The sequence below is a fragment of the Mustela lutreola genome, chromosome 10 (genome assembly GCF_030435805.1).
Source record: "Mustela lutreola isolate mMusLut2 chromosome 10, mMusLut2.pri, whole genome shotgun sequence".
Taxonomy (NCBI): Eukaryota; Metazoa; Chordata; class Mammalia; order Carnivora; family Mustelidae; genus Mustela; species Mustela lutreola.
The window spans coordinates 95,508,973-95,527,778 of record NC_081299.1 but is presented as its reverse complement, the minus strand read 5'-3'; the positions used below and the strand labels follow the sequence as shown (position 1 = coordinate 95,527,778).

General features: G+C 36.5%; 1 protein-coding gene across 7 annotated transcripts in view; it reads right to left on the bottom strand.

The window, feature by feature from the left end:
• Positions 1–18,806, bottom strand: part of RAP1A (RAP1A, member of RAS oncogene family) — a 78,446-nt gene that overhangs the window by 6,872 nt on the left and 52,768 nt on the right. For all 7 annotated transcript variants that reach the window (XM_059137675.1, XM_059137676.1, XM_059137673.1 and 4 more), the window contains 5 exons: positions 13,144–13,227; positions 8,689–8,757; positions 6,618–6,674; positions 4,155–4,295; positions 2,239–2,382 (listed from right to left, as the gene is read on the bottom strand). In XM_059137675.1, coding sequence (XP_058993658.1) covers positions 2,239–2,382; positions 4,155–4,295; positions 6,618–6,674; positions 8,689–8,757; positions 13,144–13,200 — 468 coding nt within the window. In that variant the 5' untranslated portion in view covers positions 13,201–13,227. The remainder of the gene's footprint in view (positions 1–2,238; positions 2,383–4,154; positions 4,296–6,617; positions 6,675–8,688; positions 8,758–13,143; positions 13,228–18,806) is intronic.

The following is an 18,806-nucleotide window of genomic DNA, read 5'->3' as shown; positions in this document are numbered from 1 at the left end:
GCTAAAGAGAAACATTAAAAGAAACTCAAATATTATACGCTACTTTAAAGTTTGTATTTCCCTCACAAGAGTAAAGAGCCTTAAACAGCTAACTTATTCCATATTGTTTTACTGTTCTCCACATTTAATAAATCTTCACATCAAGGTTTAACAACACTGCTGTGAAAACAGAGCCCTGGGGCACTGGAAACTATAATCCAGGTGGCTTAGCAAGTAGCAGAGGAGTTCCCACAAACATAAAAGTAAGGAACACCACCAACCCATGGTGCTCAGTGGATCCTGACCCCACCCAGCTCCAGCAGAGCCATCTCCTGTGAACCTGGTGGGCAGGTACCAGTGAGGGTGAGAACAGGAATAGCAAGGAACCAGATCCCTAAGGTCAATCATCCTACAGTGGTGACCCTGCACTACTGTTTCCCTAGCCAACCTCATGCATCATCCTAATGCTTTTTCCCCCCAAGATTTATTTATTTGTGAGACAGCGAGCATGCAAAGATGCATAAGCCCCCTCCCAATGCTTTTTATCTCCATTTTCCTTTTCTTTTTCTTCCTTCCTTCCTTTTTTGAAAAAAGACTGTATGAAAACTTAAAATTTTAGAGGCTCAGTTGGTTGAGCATCTGCCTTCAGCTCAGGTCATGATCCTGGGGTCCTGGGATGGAGCCCTGTATCAGGCTCCCCGCTCAGAAGGGAGTCTGCTTCTCCCTCTCCCGCTGTCCCCCCACCTTGTATGAGCGCTCTCTCAAATAAATAAAATTAAAAAAAAAAAAACTTAAAATTTTGTCATTAGTCACATTTTTCAAAATAACATCTATAAAACTGTAATTTCACAACAGAGAAAGCTAAAGCTAAAAACATATCATACTTCCTTTCATTTACTTGGCAATGAAAAAGAAATGACTGCTGAAGATCTCAGTAGGACTTGTTCCCCACTAGGATGTAAACTTCTCTAGGGCAGAAACAGTGTCTATCTGGATCACTGTTACCCCAGTGCCCGACACACTGCCAGACACACAGGCACACAATTAGTATCTGCTGAATAATGAAATTTATGAATGTTTTATGTACTTACAAAAATTGGTTTTACCTAACAAAGCAAGCTTTAACATTCTTGGTTATTTAAAAAGAGAGGATGTGAAACAAGCTCAATTTTTTGCCTGTCAGATGTTTAAGATAACTTAATCATTTTGAAAGTCAAACAAAAGCCTACCACCATAATATTAAGTCAAGGAAAAGTGACCTACAGACCCAAAGGCCAGAGAGGAACAGCAAACAAAAACACAGGATGCTGATAACCTAAGGCCCTTGTAACTCTCACATATGTTATGAGTGAGCTGAGCTGACGGATTACCTGTGATGCCACAAATGACAAGCAAACAGGCCAGTGAAGACTTATGCATTACAGGGAAAGGAAAGAAGCCTCCTCTGATTGGTTGGTTCATTGTTTTAAAAAGGTTATGTTAAATATGTTAAAATTAACAAAAGCAAAGAGAACGTCTTGAGGTTTTGGTCGGTTGCTGGTGCTAGTTGGAACTGCACAGATCTTCAGGGATCCAGGAGGGTACTGGACTGACACTCAGGCAGTGGGCATGCTGATTACGCATGTCCTGTCAGAGCTACATTCTCAAGATGGTTGGAAGGCTTAAGTCAGAGATGAAAAAAGCCTTGAGCACCTGCCTCATCAGGCCTCAAAGAGTGGGTGAGTTCTAGTTCCACGTCTATGCTCAGATTCCTCCCATGAGTCAGAAACCAAAGGAAGGCCCGACTCAAAACACCAAATTCTGGGATACCCATGAGGTATTACCTCATATATCTTTCTATATAACCTAAGTTCATAAGCTCAATAACTACTTTGATTTTTGTATTTTCCTACTTGACTTTACAACCTATTTACACACATGTGCATAGGTAACTGTGCAAGGGTGATAGAACAATCTGCACACACTACCTTCCGGCATATCATTCAGAAGCTTAGCAGGACTTCAAACACATTCTTTAACTTAAACTTGCTCTTGCAGTAAGGTAAATATGAGGGTCTTCATCACAACCATCAAAGTGATTTTACGTAGTGAGGAAATATGGTTTCTAGGAGTTACTTAGTGTTCTCTGTATGCTGATAGATTCAAAACCAATTAGAAGAACAATTTTTTTTCTTCAAAAAATTTGGTTTTGGCTATTACCTTAAAAGAAAGATAACTAAAAAAGGCACTTATTTGTGCTGTCTAGCAGCTGTAGGTTACCTCATTAACGTTGATCTTTGACTTTGCAGAAGATTCTAAAAAGGCACAGTTACACCACTGTCTTGCTAAGTTCTGACCCTGTTCTTTGCCAACTACTCGTTCATCTTCCAGGTCACATTTATTGCCAACCAAAATCATTGGAACCTGTGGGAAGGAAAAAACACAATATGAGCACTAGCATACTTGTTCCTTAGTAACTTTTAAGTAAGTAACTACCTGTCATCAACTGAAATCTATTAGTTAGGACAATAAGCTTCACCAAGTGCTTAAAAAATTCTATGTATGCATATTGGGAGAAAGAAAGTAGATAGAACAGGAAGAGACAGAAAAAGTATGGAAGAGATGCTACTATGCTCAGTAGCTAAATTATTTTAAGGATATAATGGTATAATTCTCATGTGGACTACTAATAATATAGTTGAATTCCAAGTATAAAAATCTGAAGAAAAAGGAACCTCCTGCAATGCAGAGAAGAATGTATTCATTGGGCCTAACTGTGGTTTAAGTACTTCATCTCCCAGGTCCAACAGGTTCCAAAAGTAGTTGGCAAGACCAACAAGGCAACAAACTCTACTTCTATATTTGACATTAGATCTGAAGACCAGTTTAGGTGAGATATTAAGAAGCAATAACAATTAAAATAGAGCCACAAAGCAGCTATGCCCTCCCTTTTCCCCCGTATCAGAAATGCAGCCCCTATTTGCAATAAAACAAGTTGCTAACAAACTGTATAACATCCTTAGATAAAAGGTGTCCACAGAAGAGTCATTTGTGAGGTGATGGGCACTATACACAAAGAAAGGATTTAAGGGACATGGTGGATCTTGTACTTAAACCAGGCAATTATGTTAGATGGCATACTAGACATCTACAAGTCCATCTTTTTAAATTATGACACGAGATGAAGAGATTAACATTATCAGAGTTCAGTGATTTGCATGTAATTGCCTATGAAAACAGAAGTCTCTTTGATAAATTACTCATGAGAAGGAAAAGAAGTATTCACTAGGTTATGGATGATCTTGAGTCATTTGATAGAAATCTCTCCTGCCTACAGGATTACCCAAAGTTAAGGTCCTGAGCAGGTACATATGTTCCCATTAATAATGAGAAAAAACATGCAAAAACAGAAAGAAAGGTACAAATGAAATTTTATATCCCAATTTATACAACTGAAAAGGAACTCTGTAGTTCAAAAGTGAGGTAAACATATAAAATATAATTTCATCCTTGCAAAAAAGCACAACAGCAATGATGTTATTCATTAAATAAGACAAGAATTCTGCAACAAAAATAAAATTAAAAAATACAAAACCCAGTGAATTAAAATCTTCAAAATAATTCAAAGGAAAAAAACTGTAAGTACAAACTATACCAAGAGAATTATAGAAGTGGAAAATACCATTATGGCTCTTACTAATGTTCTTTGAACACTGTTTCTGAAACATAACTACCACCTTTCAAAGCTCAACTCAAGTCCCACTTCTACCAAGTACTCTGACTCCTCTTCCTTCCCTACTGCACTTATTAACAAACAGCACAATGAACACTTTATCATACATGCCCTCTATCTTAGCATATAATTTGTAGGTAAATTTAGAAAGTTGTAAAATTTTTTTGATCATGACTTTAGAGATGTGGTAGCTACCTTCCAAATCCTCTTAATAGAAAACGAGACACTTTTCATTTGGACACAGAGAGATATGTCTTACAGTGAGAAGAATAGGGGCACTTGGGTGGCTTGGTCGGTTGAGCATCTGCCTTTGGCTCAAGTTATAATCTTGGGGTCCTGGGATCGAACCCCATGGGCTCTCTGCTCAGCAGGGAGTCTGCTTTTTCCCTTTCCCCCTCTGCTCGTGCTCTTTCTCTCTCAAATAAATAAATACAATCTTTAAAACAAATAGAAAAATACTTACATCTTCTGTGTCCTTAACCCGTAAAATCTGTTCCCTCAGGTCCTGTAAGTCATTAAACGTGGACTGAGCTGTAATAGAATATACTAGTGCAAACCCTTGGCCATTCTTCATATACAAATCCCTCATTGCTGTAAATTGTTCCTGTAATAAAAAATGTACAATTATAAGTATGATTTCTTGAATGTACAATGGAACAATTTAAATCTGAATAATCATATATAAGCTACTGAATTTTTTCTTACATGTTCTTCTCATGACAAGAATATAAGACCTATTACACAGTTTTTAGAAACTTTGAGGTAGATGTTCCTGTTCCCTACTTAACACAACTAGAAGCAATGACAATGAACTAAGGAATTAGAAGGGAGATCTTAACCACCTTATCATGTTATACCATGGTTTCTCTGTGGTTTAGGAAACTGTATATAATTCCTTTTTACATATAGATCCTAATTAAATTATTCTGACGCTAATAAAGATGACCTCCAAGAAAGTACTGTTAGAAAAGAGAAGTCCAAGTACTGAATCCTGAGGCCCTCCAACATTAAGGGGTTGGAAAGATGAAGACAAATCAGGAAAGGAGATTTAGGAATAACCAATGATGGAGAAAACCAAGCAAATGTTGGTTCCTGGAAGCCAAAGGAATACAATTTTTATAGAGGATAGTGATCAACTGAATTGGAGGTTGCTGAAAAGTCCCAGGGAGTTGAGGATATATTCAGAGGACTGATCATAATGATCAGGCCATGGATTTGAAGCTATGTAAAGAGGGGGTCAGGATATGAGGACAATCAGAGATGGTGGGATACATGGACTGAAGGTTCCAGCGAAGCTTAAAGTATAAAAGGAAGTGAGATAAAACAACAAGAGGCGGAGAATAGCATACCTAAAAGTAAGATGAAGGTAGTATTCATACAGTCTGTTATTGGTAATCATATAGTCTACGTAAGACCATGGGCAGGAATGGCTGAAGCAGTATGGAGGTCAATAAACTGGTAGGCTGAGCAAATGGATCATCTATAATATCCATACAGATTTTATTTGAATTTTAAAATCGCCAAGAATTCTGACTGAAGCAGTGATGAAGAGAATGAGCAAAAATCTTCAAGGAATAAGGAGTGATCTGGGACACAATTAATGAGGATCAACTACTTTCCAAGCTTTATGGAAGGCCCTGGGGACACAGACAACTGAACAGGCAACTATGACCCAGTACATTGAGCACTGGGAGGGAGAATGACAAGATATTTAAAGGCCCAAAGAAAAGATCTCTATGGTAGGGAAGAAATTCCTTAATTTGGACAAGAAGAACAAAGACCTCCTTCACACTTGTGGAGATGATGAATGGAAAAAGGAGAAAAGTGCTCTTTAACTCTTAGCATATCTGGAAACGGAGGGGAATGACTGCTGATTCAGAAGCTAAGGAAATAGGGGGGTTGGAATGGCAAAAGGGGGAGATATTTTGGGTCAACAGATATAAGAAAGATGTAGTTCTAATGATCCCAAGCTTCCTACTGGAATCAAGATCTATTTTCCCACAAAAGAATGGAAAAATACAGTATCATTAGCACTACAACTGCTCCAGTCTACTTAAAGGGTTTTCCTAATGACATGAAACTTTCTCATTATTTTTTATAAAATTACATGGAAAATTTGTGCTAAATTTTAAACAACTTACAACATTAAAGAATACCATCTATTCTAAAGCTGAGAACTGCCCAATAGGTGAAGTCTACATATATGGAAAAAAAAGAAAAATCACTTAACATGTGCATTTATGGCAGTATAACAGGAAATCATCAGTAATTAATAACAAAATTATCAAGGAGATGACAAATGAAGGCAATGAAAACACCTGGAGCTCATATATATAACTATATATCACTTGTGCCAAGGGATTTATAATCACTATCTCATTTGATCATCAGAAGAACCCTATGAAATACTAATGTCATCATACAGCAGTCATTTAAAGTTGAGAAAAATGAGGCTCAAAATAATCCTAAAGATTTTTGTCAGAAAACATGTATCTGTCAACAGCCCCTTGAGATGTTAAAATACTAATAAAAGGCAAAACCAATTTTGATAAAAATTAATGACTACGGTGCCAAGAGACAAAATCTTATAGAAATTCAGAGAAATGCCTATTTTAACTAAAATTCTGGATTTAAAATACCCCTCCCCCTTTTTAAAAAAGCAGTGATAGGGTAATCCTTTACCTCAATATAGAGAGAAGATAAGCAATGTACACATTCTGTAGGCGAACTCGACACAATGTTAAGAGTAGTATGTGGGTATGAAGTACAGCACAGATGGCTGGAAGCACATAAGAAAATTTAAGAAACTCTACTTTTAGATAATTAGTTCTTAATCAGAACAATTACTTTTACTCAGAGGAATTATTCAGATGATAAAACCTGCTCACCAACTAAAATCTATCAGAAAAAGAGAAAACATCCTTACTGTTCCTGCTGTGTCCAGGATTTCAAGCATACACTGTTGGCAATCTACTTCAACTTGCTGTTGGGGAAGGAAGGAAAAATAAAGAGTAATATCAAAATCAAAACGTCAGTCTAATTTCCTGCCACCTCTTCACTCCAAGTACCTATTAACAACTACAAAGCCTTTTCTCTAGGAATTTGCTATACTGGCTGAGATTTAACTTGGTACTATAATAAAGAACAGGAGGTCTCAAGCATGTTCTATTAATACTACAGAAGCCAGGACTGTTAATGCTGAGTTTAGATATTTTCTGACCACTATAAACTGAGTAATGATTTTTGCTATTATAAGGCAATAGTCATATCCTCTCATTTAAGAAAAACTGCAACAGTTCTAATAGAAATTTTAAAATATAGAAAATTATGTATATATTATCTTCAAAGAAAACAAAGCACAAATGTATTAACTAGCTCAAAATGCAGACAAGATTTTAAAGAAAATTCTGCCAATTTATCACGTTCCAACTACTAAAGTTTTACCAAAATATGCCCCAGATTAAATACACAGAAAAATTTTAAGAGATAAGGGGAATGCAGAGGTGCTAAAATGAGTTAACACTGAACTCACACAGTCCTCAATGAGACTTTAAAAAAAAGGTATGCCTTTGGAAGAGCTATGTGCATTAGGTGAAATTTTATATTCTAAATTTATATTATAATGAAATTGTATCTCCTCAGTGTTTTATAAAGTAAGAGAAGGTTGGCCTAACGAAAGTATCAACTATGAACCTTGTTGAACATTTTAAATAAAGAAGTAACCAAGAAAAGTGTCCAATCTCCAACATTCTAGGTACAGATCCGTTTGTAGTTACAGCTTAGCCAGCAGCGTCTTGGGGGGCAATTTTAGTACTGAAACATTGCCTTCTAAAAATAAACATATTGACATAAGGCCTATTTTCAATGCTTCTGTGTCAGCTCAGGGATTGCTGAGAAGCACCATGAGCAGTGCTACAAAGCCACTGTGGCACCACTTACAGGACTCCTGTGGGGACCTGCGCAATCAATCAGGAAGTGCGCATGCTCAAATGAATAATGAGTTAGGTCTGTAGTTTTTCCATGTACCTAGAACACAATTTTATTTCCAATTTGCAGATAGCAAAACTGCTCTGCTAGTATGGCTAGATGAGCTTATATAATTTAACAAAACTTATGACACCACTAAAGGTAAATTCTACAACATCTAACAAAGTAATCCTTTCCTATTAGTTGAAAGGTTTAATTCTCTGCTTCCCTCCTTAACATACTTGGGAAATAAAATTATGAAAATTTCCCATAATGCTAGACTAAAATGAAATAAAATAGTATTTTTTGGTCAAGACTAATTTTTTTCCTTTGAATAATCTTTATGTTTTAGAACTCTGGCATTAGAGTCACAATAAAACTGAACAGAAAATACAGTGTTTCCATATACCCTTCTCCTACTCGCCACTAGCCTCTCCTACCATCAGCCTCCTACACCAGACTGGTACATGTATTACATTTAGCGAACCTACGTAGAAACATCATTATTATGCAAAGCCCATAGTCTACTTTATGGGTTTACTCTTGGTGTTGTATATTCTATGGGTTGGGAAAATGTGTAATGACATGTATCTACCATTATAGTATCATACAGAACTCAATATCAAATTTCTTATTGTCTTAAGATATATAGTCTAAAATCTCTTGAAGTTATTATGAAACTAAACCAAAATAAAAACTTTTGGTCACTGGTTAAATTCAAGCATAAAAACGATCTTAATTTTCACAAAAAGAGTTGTCAAAAATATACCTAGTCTACATTAAAAATACCCTCTACCAGGACAATGTGTACACTAAAGAACAGATTACTAATCAGTAACAGAACACAGAGCTCTCTGTAGCTAAGTAGTATTTTATGAGAAATATTCTGTCCTGGTAAAACTTTTAAAAACAGTTACAGAAGATTTATATCACTTTGCAAAAAAAGATTTTTAAAAAGCAATTCTGTGGATCAAGTTTTAAAGTCCTAAGGAACTATTTGTAAGCATGTGTACACAAGTTTCACATTTTACCTTTCTGTAAGAATCTTCTATCGTTGGGTCATATTTTTCAACAAAAATTCCCTGAACAAACTGAACTGTCTAGAAAAAAAAAAGAGCAAAGAAAAGTTAAGTACTTAAAAGAAAAATCAACTCTTCCATAATGATACTTATACCATTATAAAATGATAAAGACTAAATGAAATTACGTGAAAATTTTGGGTAAATATGCAGATGTATGGTCTCATTATTTTTCAATACAAGGATACACCCATACCTAAGTGGGCACATTGAGAAAGGAGATGGTCATGTTAAAGGCTGTCAGCAATGTTGCAGCCAACTCCCACTGTGAAATAATTACTATATTGTTTCAAAACACAACAAAGATACAAATAAGGTCACAGATCCTAATTAATGAAAAAAATGAAAATTTACTAGTATTTAAACTCCTAATACCTCTTTATGTATCCATAGTAACTTTTATTTCATGCTTTTAAAGGAATGAGACAAAAGGTTCTAAATCTTCCAAAATCTTAAAACAGTCTCATTGTGGGGGAAAAGAGAAAAGGAAATTTAAAAGTACCGAATTTACTAAATTTATAGTCATATCCAAGTTCTATGTTTTCCCTAGAAGTAGTTATTTTTCCCATCTGCCAGCTGAGATTCCAAATATACAACCTTTTTGCTTCCGAAGCCTTACTTTTTTCATTGGAAATACTGCTTACTCATCTTTTCCAGATTACCTACTTCTCCCTCTAAGATTTCTAAAAACACAGACTTCACACTAGGTATCTTATCATTTGGTAAATAAAAAGAAGTACTGAAGATGGTTGTGAAATACTGCCTGGACAACTTTAAAATAGGGTCTGGTACACTGCCACATAAAAGGAAGGAAGGGTAAGAATGTGGCCTGAGGTCACCAACACTTAAATTATGCACTATTTTAGCTTGAGCTAAACACATTAACTGGAATATAGTAAACTTCAAACTTCTTCCTCTTACTAAGCTCCTGTTCTTCAAAGGGGACTCAGGATATAATTATACCAAAAACTTTATTCATTATTTTTATCAAGCATTTTATCACCTCATCATCTTAGTACTATGTAGAATTCGATCGTAGAAAATTTCCTAATATGCTTATACCAGAACAGAGGTTTTCAAAATGTGGTCCAGAGCAGATATTTAGGGAAAAACCTACTGTCTTCATTATACCTTGACATAGTTGCTTTCCTCATAAATTTACTGTGTTTTTCCAAAGGGTATATAACATATGCTATAGCTAGACACTAGATGCAGAAGCTGGTATGAGAATCTCAGTGCTTTCTATAAGCCCGTTGTTAGAGACTAGCACAAATAAAAAACAATCTCCCACCTTTCACTTCCTTCTTCATAAAGCAAGCTTTCATTATTTCTCTGAATCTCATCTCAGTTCTCAGGGACATCTCATTCAATGATACCGACTTTTATTTTATAAAAGTCCTCCTTTACCTTCTTTACCTACTGGTCCTTTCCGTGTTAAAATCAAAATCAGAGACAAGTCTGAAAATTCCCTGAGCAGATAAAACCAGTTTAGTCATGTAAACAAAGCTTAATTTAGCTTATTTAGCAAAGCTAAATTGATCTGGAGGTCATTTCTTGCTTATGCCTCTGGAAATCAAAAGCAAAACATACAGTTTGCCAAGGTTGATAAGAGGTAACCACTAACCAATTCTCTATCATTTAAAGAAAATTCTATCATGATAACCAGTCACTGAAGAGTCACTGCTTTCTCACTCTATAAGCTGCTTTATTATAACAATATACCCCTGAGACTCATTCCATGTTCTGGTTTGAAGTTTCCCGGTTTGCAAACTGTCTTTTTGGTGTGTGCACAATGAACTTACTGATTGTTACTTCAATGACTCTTTAATTTTACTTCTGTTATTTCTTGAACTTTTGACAACTGTAACAATTACTCCCTTCCTCTCCAATATCACCATTGCCCTTTCCAGGGGATTACTGCCTCCAGCACACAAACATTTGCTCTACCATCTCCCACTGAGAAATAAAAATTTCCCTTAACTCCACTACTCCTCCAGCTTCACCCCCCTCTCTCTGCTCCCTCTGATAATCAGACTTCACCTGTCTCCAATCATGGTTCTGTTTCTTCAGCACTCACTCACTACACAACCTACCCCAGCACAGTTATGGCACTATTGCCTTACTGAAGCTTGCTTTGATCAAATCCAGCTACCTCTGTGTTTCTGTATCATCTCTTTCCTCTCTCCTTTACCTGACTCCTGGGGAGTCAAGTAAAGATGCTTTCCTTACATTCAAGTATAAGATGTACTCTTCTATGCTGGATCCTTCAATCCTATCTACTCTTTAAAGGTTGAGAGGTATTCAGAGCTCAGTCCTGAGTTGTTCTTTCTCTAATCTCTCCCTTGACAACTTCACTTATTCCTATGGCTTTTTTTTTTTTTTTTTTTAAAGTTAATACCATAGGCACAGGATAAAATACAAAAGACACAAAAGAGTATGCAGTGGTAACCAACCCTATCTATCACCTTTGTTCCCAATTATCCAATTCTACCCCCAAGTAACCAGTATAGTTTATTTAACCTTGCAGAGATGGTCTGTATCTACATTTTATACTATCTTACTTCTCACCCTCCCTTTTTCTTTGTTATCAAATGATCATCTGCACTGTGTGGTACCTTCTTGCCTCCTAAGTAATACATCTTAGATATCACTATATATCAGTATATACAGAGCTGCTGCATTCTTTTTAATAGTTATATATTATTCTACTCAAAATATGCATTAAAAACTTACTTTTAACCAACCCTTACTGGTAGACATTTAGGTTGTTTCCAAACTCTTACCACTGTAAGGAATGTTGCAATCGATAATCTTGACCATGTTATTCTGTATATATGAACTTTTATGTGAAATTTCAAGAGACTTGCTGAATTAAAGTTATATACATTTAGTTTTTTAAGTTTTTGTTTTTGTTTTTTAAATTTAAGTAATCTGTACACCCAGTGTGGGGCTCAAACTCAAAACCCCACGATCAAGAGTCACATGCTCTTCCAACTGAGCCAGCCAGGTGCCCTGAATATATGCATCTAAAATGACAGATATTCTCATTCACCACAGAGGTACTAATTTACAGGTACTAAATTTAAAAGTAACATAATTCTCATGAAATTAAATACTGCTGATATATACATGGTGCCCCAAATCATTTAAGTCCCTTTTAAGGTTATTATCTTGAGGAACTAATGACTTATTTGATGTATTTACTTTAACATCTCACATAACCAAATTTGACAAGACTTTTGATTTTTACTTTCAGATCTACTCATTCTCCAGTATTTCGCTTTTACTTAAATGATCCATCCATAAAATTAGTAGTTCAACAACTAGAACTTTGGGAATCATCCTCAACAATTCCTTCTCTCCTGGTCCTCACACCAATCCAGCACCAAGTTATTTAATTCTCAAAACATCTACTCTTCTCTCCTTCACTGCCACAGGCCCAATATAAGGTTCCACAAATAATCTGGGGTTCAGCATTAACTCCCAACTGGTCTCGCGTGTCCACTCAGTTTCTCTTCTAAATCACTCCACATTGAACAAAGTATTCTCTTTAAAACATGTGTCTAATCCTGTCAACACCCCTCCCACCTCTCAGCCCCTGAAAAAAAACAAAAACAAAAACACTTTCAATGGGTTCTCACAACATTAGGAGTAAGTGTCAAGTTTTTATATGGCCTTCAAGTCATGATGTGGTCCCCGCTTCTCACTTCATTTCCCTCTACTTGCCTTCCAGTTCACTCATGCCACAGCACCTGGGACCCATTCTTAGTTGTTCAAATGCGAACTGAGGTTCATTTGTCATAGCAGTCTCTCTTAACAGTCTGTACTTTTCTTTCAAAGTATCTCTTTCACAATTATAATGAGGTAGTTCTTCATTTAACTTTGTAATTACTATATCTCTTCCACTACATGGTAAGCTCTGAGGGACTGTGACTGTTTTTGTTCATTATTGTCACCCTAAAGTCTGACAGTATAGAAGCTCAATGAATATCTACTAAATAAATACAGCATGTCTACAAAAAATAACTTCATTTCACTTAAGTCTAGGGTGGAAGTAGGGTAGGACTTACTTCACTAGTATCTGAAATAATCAGTATTCCCCCACTGGAATATAAGTTCCTTAAAAAATGAGAACAATCTTATTCCTCTTTGAATTACAGTCATAGAGTGCTAAGCACATGGTAGGCAGTCAGTAAATATTTGCTTAAGGGAAAGACTGAATGAGGCACCATTGTAAGCTACACATCTGTGGTTACTGAATGAATCTTTGTCCCCTGTGGGCCAAATACTAGGCATATAAAAAATACTGCCACCTTTTCTCACTAATGACTAAAAGTCCAAGACAAGCAAATATCAATGTTCTTCTTATATTATACTAATTAAGTTAGAGTTAAGTGGCTAACTTACCAGAGCAGACTTCCCCACGCCTCCTGAACCAAGGACCACTAGCTTGTACTCACGCATGATGTGGTCTGTTTAAATACTGACAATCTGGGGAAAAAAAACAAAAATCTAAAGATTAATAAACTTGCCAAGAATAGCCTAAGAATGTGCAACTGTTACATGAAATATATAATGTATTTTGTTTTTTGTTTGTTTTTTCCCTTAAGGCTATTAAGGGGAACAGAGGAATACAGTAAAACCATGCAGATTCTAAGCTAAGTTTACAGAACCACTGCCAGGCATTTTAATTCATTAAAGATCACCTTTGACTAGGCATCAGTCATCCTTAGGGCCTTTTCATGTTACTTGTCAGAGTGTTTGACCAGAAAATAAGGTGATTAAAACTAGTAGTTGTCTTGGGGTGCCTGGGTGGCTCAGTGGGTTAAAACTAGTAGCTGTCTTATAACAACAATCACAAACCTAATTCTTTACAAAGCTGTTGTTTAAATGACTTAACACACTTTTTTGAAAAGTTCACTCATTAGCATTAATGTATATGCTATTTTATTTACTTAAAATAACATATAGTAATTATATATTACTTTGTTCATTATTCTATTATAGCTGAACCATGTAAAATGTTACTTGAAAATTATTAGGATATGAAAGGGATATTAATGAAACTGCTAAAACTCTATAAGTAGGGATTAGCAATATGCTCCATAAGGCCCAAATTGCTAGAAAGGCAAAAAAAAAAGAAAGAAAGAAATATAAACTTTATTTTTTATCTCCATAGTTATCTTAAAAGCTAATATGGCAGGTAAGAATTTCCAAAGGCCATGATGGAATAAGTAAGAATGGACTTTCTATTCCACAGTAAACAGCTAAAACACCAGAAAAAAATACGTGAAACAACTGTTTTCAGACATCTGACAATAAGCAGTATAGGAGGACTATGATCTCTGAGTGTTGTAACAAGATGAAGTGAGGCCTACATCTGCCGTGCCTTTATGTTTAGAGGAACTTTTCAGACTGTGGTATAGGGAGGAAGAACTCAAGCAGAGACCAAAATGTGCATCAGAGAAGAGGCAGTTAAGCACAGAAAATTCCAGAAATCTGCACAGACGTTCACTTGAGTCTCTGGCCAAACATTAAGCAGAACATGCAGGATGAGACTCCATGACATAAAGGCAAAGACTAAGTAGGGATCTATAAGCTGAACAATTCTAGGGTGCTGAGAAATATTGGAAATTTGGTCAAGAAAGTTCCCCTTGTTGAAAAACAGGCAATTTTCTAGAAATCCCAGAAGATTCAGACTTCTTGAGAAGCTATGCAAGACAGAAGGAAATGGAGTATCTTTAATGCTTAAAGAAGGGGTGCCTGCGTGGCTCAGTTGGCTAAGCATCAGACTCCCGATTTCTGTTAAGGTCATGATCTCAGGGTCTTAAGATTGAGCCCTGTGTTGGGCTCTGTGCTCACTGTGGAGTCTGTTCCTCCCTTTCCTTCTGCTCCACCCGCCCCCCACCTCTTATGCATGCTCGTGCATGCTCTCTCTCATAAATAAAATTTTTCCCCAAAAAAATGCTTAAAGAAAAAAATGGTCAATCTAGAATGCTAAATACAATGAATCTATCCTTCCAAAATGAAAGTGAAATAAAGCTTTCTTTCAGATAGAAAAGAAAGGGAGGGAGGAAGGAAAAGGAAATGAAACAGAAGAAGGAATGAAGGGAGGAAGACAGAAAAGCTAGAAAAAAATTTCATCAGTACCATTTAAAAAAAACAAAGTAAGTTCTTCAGGTGGAAGAAAATGATAACAGATGGAAACTTGGATCTACATAAAGGAATGACGATTATAAAAGGAATAAAAAGTACCAGAAATGGTAAATGAGAGTAAATCTTCAAGAGCTTTTGACTACTTAAAGCCAAACTAATAATAATGTTCTACAAGGTTTTACACCACAAACAGAAGTAACAGCACAATAATAGCACAGAAAAGGAAGGGGACTGGAAGCCTGTTGCTCAAGGTTCTTACAGTGTATTTGGAGTAGTATAATATTATTTGAAGATAAACTGTCAGATGCTGAAGATGCATGGTATAAAACCCAGAGCAGCCAGTGAAAAAAGACTGATTCATCAAAAAACCAAAAACAAAAAAAAAAAAACAAGCAAAAACACCCCCAAAAAACCAAAAACAAACCAGCAGAAAAAATAGAAAAGCAAAGCAAAAAAGAAGAAAGAGCAGGGGAGCAGAATTAAAAGGCAACCACACCATCACATTAAATGTAAACCATCTATTACAATATTCCAACATTTCAATTCAATGCAATCCTAATCAGAAGGATTCCTTTTTGTAAAAATTGACAAGATGACTAACATTTTTTGAAAATGCAAATAACTTAGTATAGAGTTCTGAAAAAGAAAAAGTGTTACACTACCTGATTTTAAGACATAAAACTACAGTAATAAAGATATATTTTTTTAAGAATTTATTTTTTTATTTGACAGAGAGAGATCACAAGTAGGCAGAAGGCAGGCAGAAAGAGAGAGAGGAGGAAGCAGGCTCCCTGCCGAGCAGAGAGCCTGATGCGGGGCTAGATCCCATGACCCTGAGATCATGACCTGAGCCAAAGGCAGAGGTTTAAACCCACTGAGCCACCCAAGTGCCCTACAGTAATAAAGATACTGTTATACTGTCAAAAAGGCAAACAGATCAGTGACACCAAATTAAATCCAGAAATAAAACCACATATATATCTTTGGTTCAATTTTGATAAAGCAACTGTCATACCCATCCTTCAAGATAACCCCCCAAGGATCCTGATCTCCTGGTATTCATAACTTATACTGTTCACTCTCAGTTTTCATATATCTTGTGTAGTTTCTTCCTAAGATTGGGTGTGTGACCACATATCCCAATAGAATATGGCAAAGTGACCATATGTGACCTCCTTTAAAAGGCACTGCAGCTTGTACCATGGTTTCTGGTATCACTCGGCCACTCCCCATGTCATGAGAACATCTAAACAGCAGCCCTTCAGAGAGGCCCAACTGGGGAGGAACTGAGGACTCCTACCAACAGCTGGCACACTTTACCAAACATGTGAATAAGCCCCCTTCAGAAGTATATTAGTTAAGCTTTTTTTTTTTTATTTTTTTTAAAGATTTTATTTACTTATTTGAGAAAGAGAGTGAGAGAGAGCATGAAAGGAGAGAAGGTCAGAGGGAGAAGCAGACTCCCCATGGAGCTGGGAGCCCAATGTGGGACCCGATCCTGGGACTCCAGGATCATGACCTGAGCTGAAGGCAGTCGCTTAACCAACTGAGGCTACCCAGGCGCCCATTAGTCAAGCTTTTAATTCAGAGGACTACAGTCTCCTGGGACCATGAGCCAGAACCTTCCAGGCAAGCCACTCCCAAAAGGCTGGTCCACAGAAGCTGACAATAAATGATGAATGTTGCTTTAAATCCAGAAAGAGTTGTGTTAATCTGTTACACAGGAATGGACTGTTTAAGAGAGGGCAAAAGTAATTCAGTATGTAAAAGACAGGTTTTTTTTAACAACTCAATCGAGAAGAAAAATGAACTCTTATTTTTGTTCATAACAGCCAAAATTTAAAAACAACCCAAGTATCCACCAAGAAATGAATGGATAAATTGTGGTATACGCAATCAAGGGACTAATACTCATTAATTTAAAGAAAAAGAATAAACTACTGACAGATTCAACAAGATAATACATCCCCAAAAACCACTCAGCAAAATACACAAAAGAGGGAGCACTATATGATTCCACTTATATAATATAACTCTAGAAAAGACAAAACTAAGTTACAGTGCCAGAAAGTTACTTGGGGCCAGTGGTGAGGCAGGGATGACTACAGAGGAGCAGAAAGGAATTTTTCTGGGTGATGGAAGTGATCTGTACTTTGACTATGGTGTTGGTTACATGGGTATTTCCATTTATCAAATTTTACTGAATTGTATATTTTTTGGGAGATTTTTCATTTTTTTACTTGAGAGAGAGAGAGAGCACACAAGCAGGGGGTGGGCAGGGGACAGACAGAGGGAGAAGCAGACTCCCCACTGATCAATGAGCCAGACGCGGTACTCCATCACAGGACCCTGAGAACATGACTTGAGCTGAAGGCAGATGCTTCACTGACCAAGTCTCCCAGGAGCCTCCTTTATGAATTGCACATTTAAAATAAGTACATTTTAGGAATCCTCATGTACTTTCAGTGGGAATGAAAACTGGTGCAGTCACTCTGGAAAACAACATGGAGGTTCTTCAAAAAAATTAAAAACAAAATTACCATAATTCCATTACTGGGTATTTACCCAAAGAATATGAAAACACCAACGCAAAAAGATACGTGCACCCTCATGTTTATGGCAGCATTATTTACAACAACCAAATTATGGAAGCAATTGAAGTGTCCATCAACAGATAAATGGATACAGAAGATGTGGTATATGTAGAGAATGGAATATTAGTCTTAAAAAAGAATGAAATCTTGCCATTTCCAACAACATGAATGGATCTAGAAAGTATAATGCTAAGTGAAATAAGTCAGTCAGAGAAAGAGAAATACCATATGATTTCACTCATATGTAGAATTTAAGAAAACAAAATAAATGAACAAAGGAAAAAAAACAAAGTAGACTCTTAAATACAGATAACTGGTGTTTCCAAGGGGAGGTGGGTGGGAGGATGGGGGAAATAGGGAAAGGAGATTAAGAGTACACTTATCAAAATAGCACAGAATGTACAGAATTGTTGAATCATTGCATTATACACCTGGAAACTAATACAGCTCTGTATGTTATACTGGAATTAAAATTTAAAAATAAATAAAATTTTAAAGCTTAAGAAGGAAAAAGGGACATTTTATTACATGTAAACTGTAGTTCAATAGAATTAATTTAAGAAAATCCAATGGGGGAAAAAGGGAAATTTCTTAGAATACCAGTTACATATATAATCTTATAAACTGATTGTGTTCCCTCAGTGTGATGATATTAATAGGTGGGGCCTGTGGGAGATAATTAGGATTAGTTGAAGATTAGATGACTGGATTAGTGCCCTTGTAAGAGTTCAAGAGCTTACTTCTCTCACTCTCCACCAAGTAAAGATATAGACACCTACTTATAAGTCAAGAAGCAGGTCCTTCTCAGACCCCTGATTTTCCAGTGCTTGATCTTGGACTTTCCAGCCTCTAGAACTATGAGAAGTCAGTCTGTTGTTTAAGCCACCCAGTCTATGGTAATTTGTTCCAGCAGCATTTATTGGCTAAGAAACATAGTAAGGATGAATTATAGCAGACTATCCAACAGACATGGCTGCAGGTATGACTGGTATTCTGAATCAAAAAACAATTACAGGGGCGCCTGGGTGGCTCAGTGGGTTAAAGCCTCTGCCTTTGGCTCAGGTCATGATCCTAGAGTCCTGGGATCGAGCCCCGCATCGGGCTCTCTGCTCGGCAGGGAGCCTGCTTCCTCCTCTCTCTCTGCCTGCCTCTCTGCCTACTTGTGTCTGTCGAATAAATAAATAAAATCTTGTTAAAAATAAATAAATAAAACCAAACCGAAATAAAACAAAAACAATTACAAAGTATCTCCCAGGTACCAGTTCTGTATTAGGTGCAAGGGACACAAAAATGGAAAGTATGTTTCCCATCTTCCCAGAG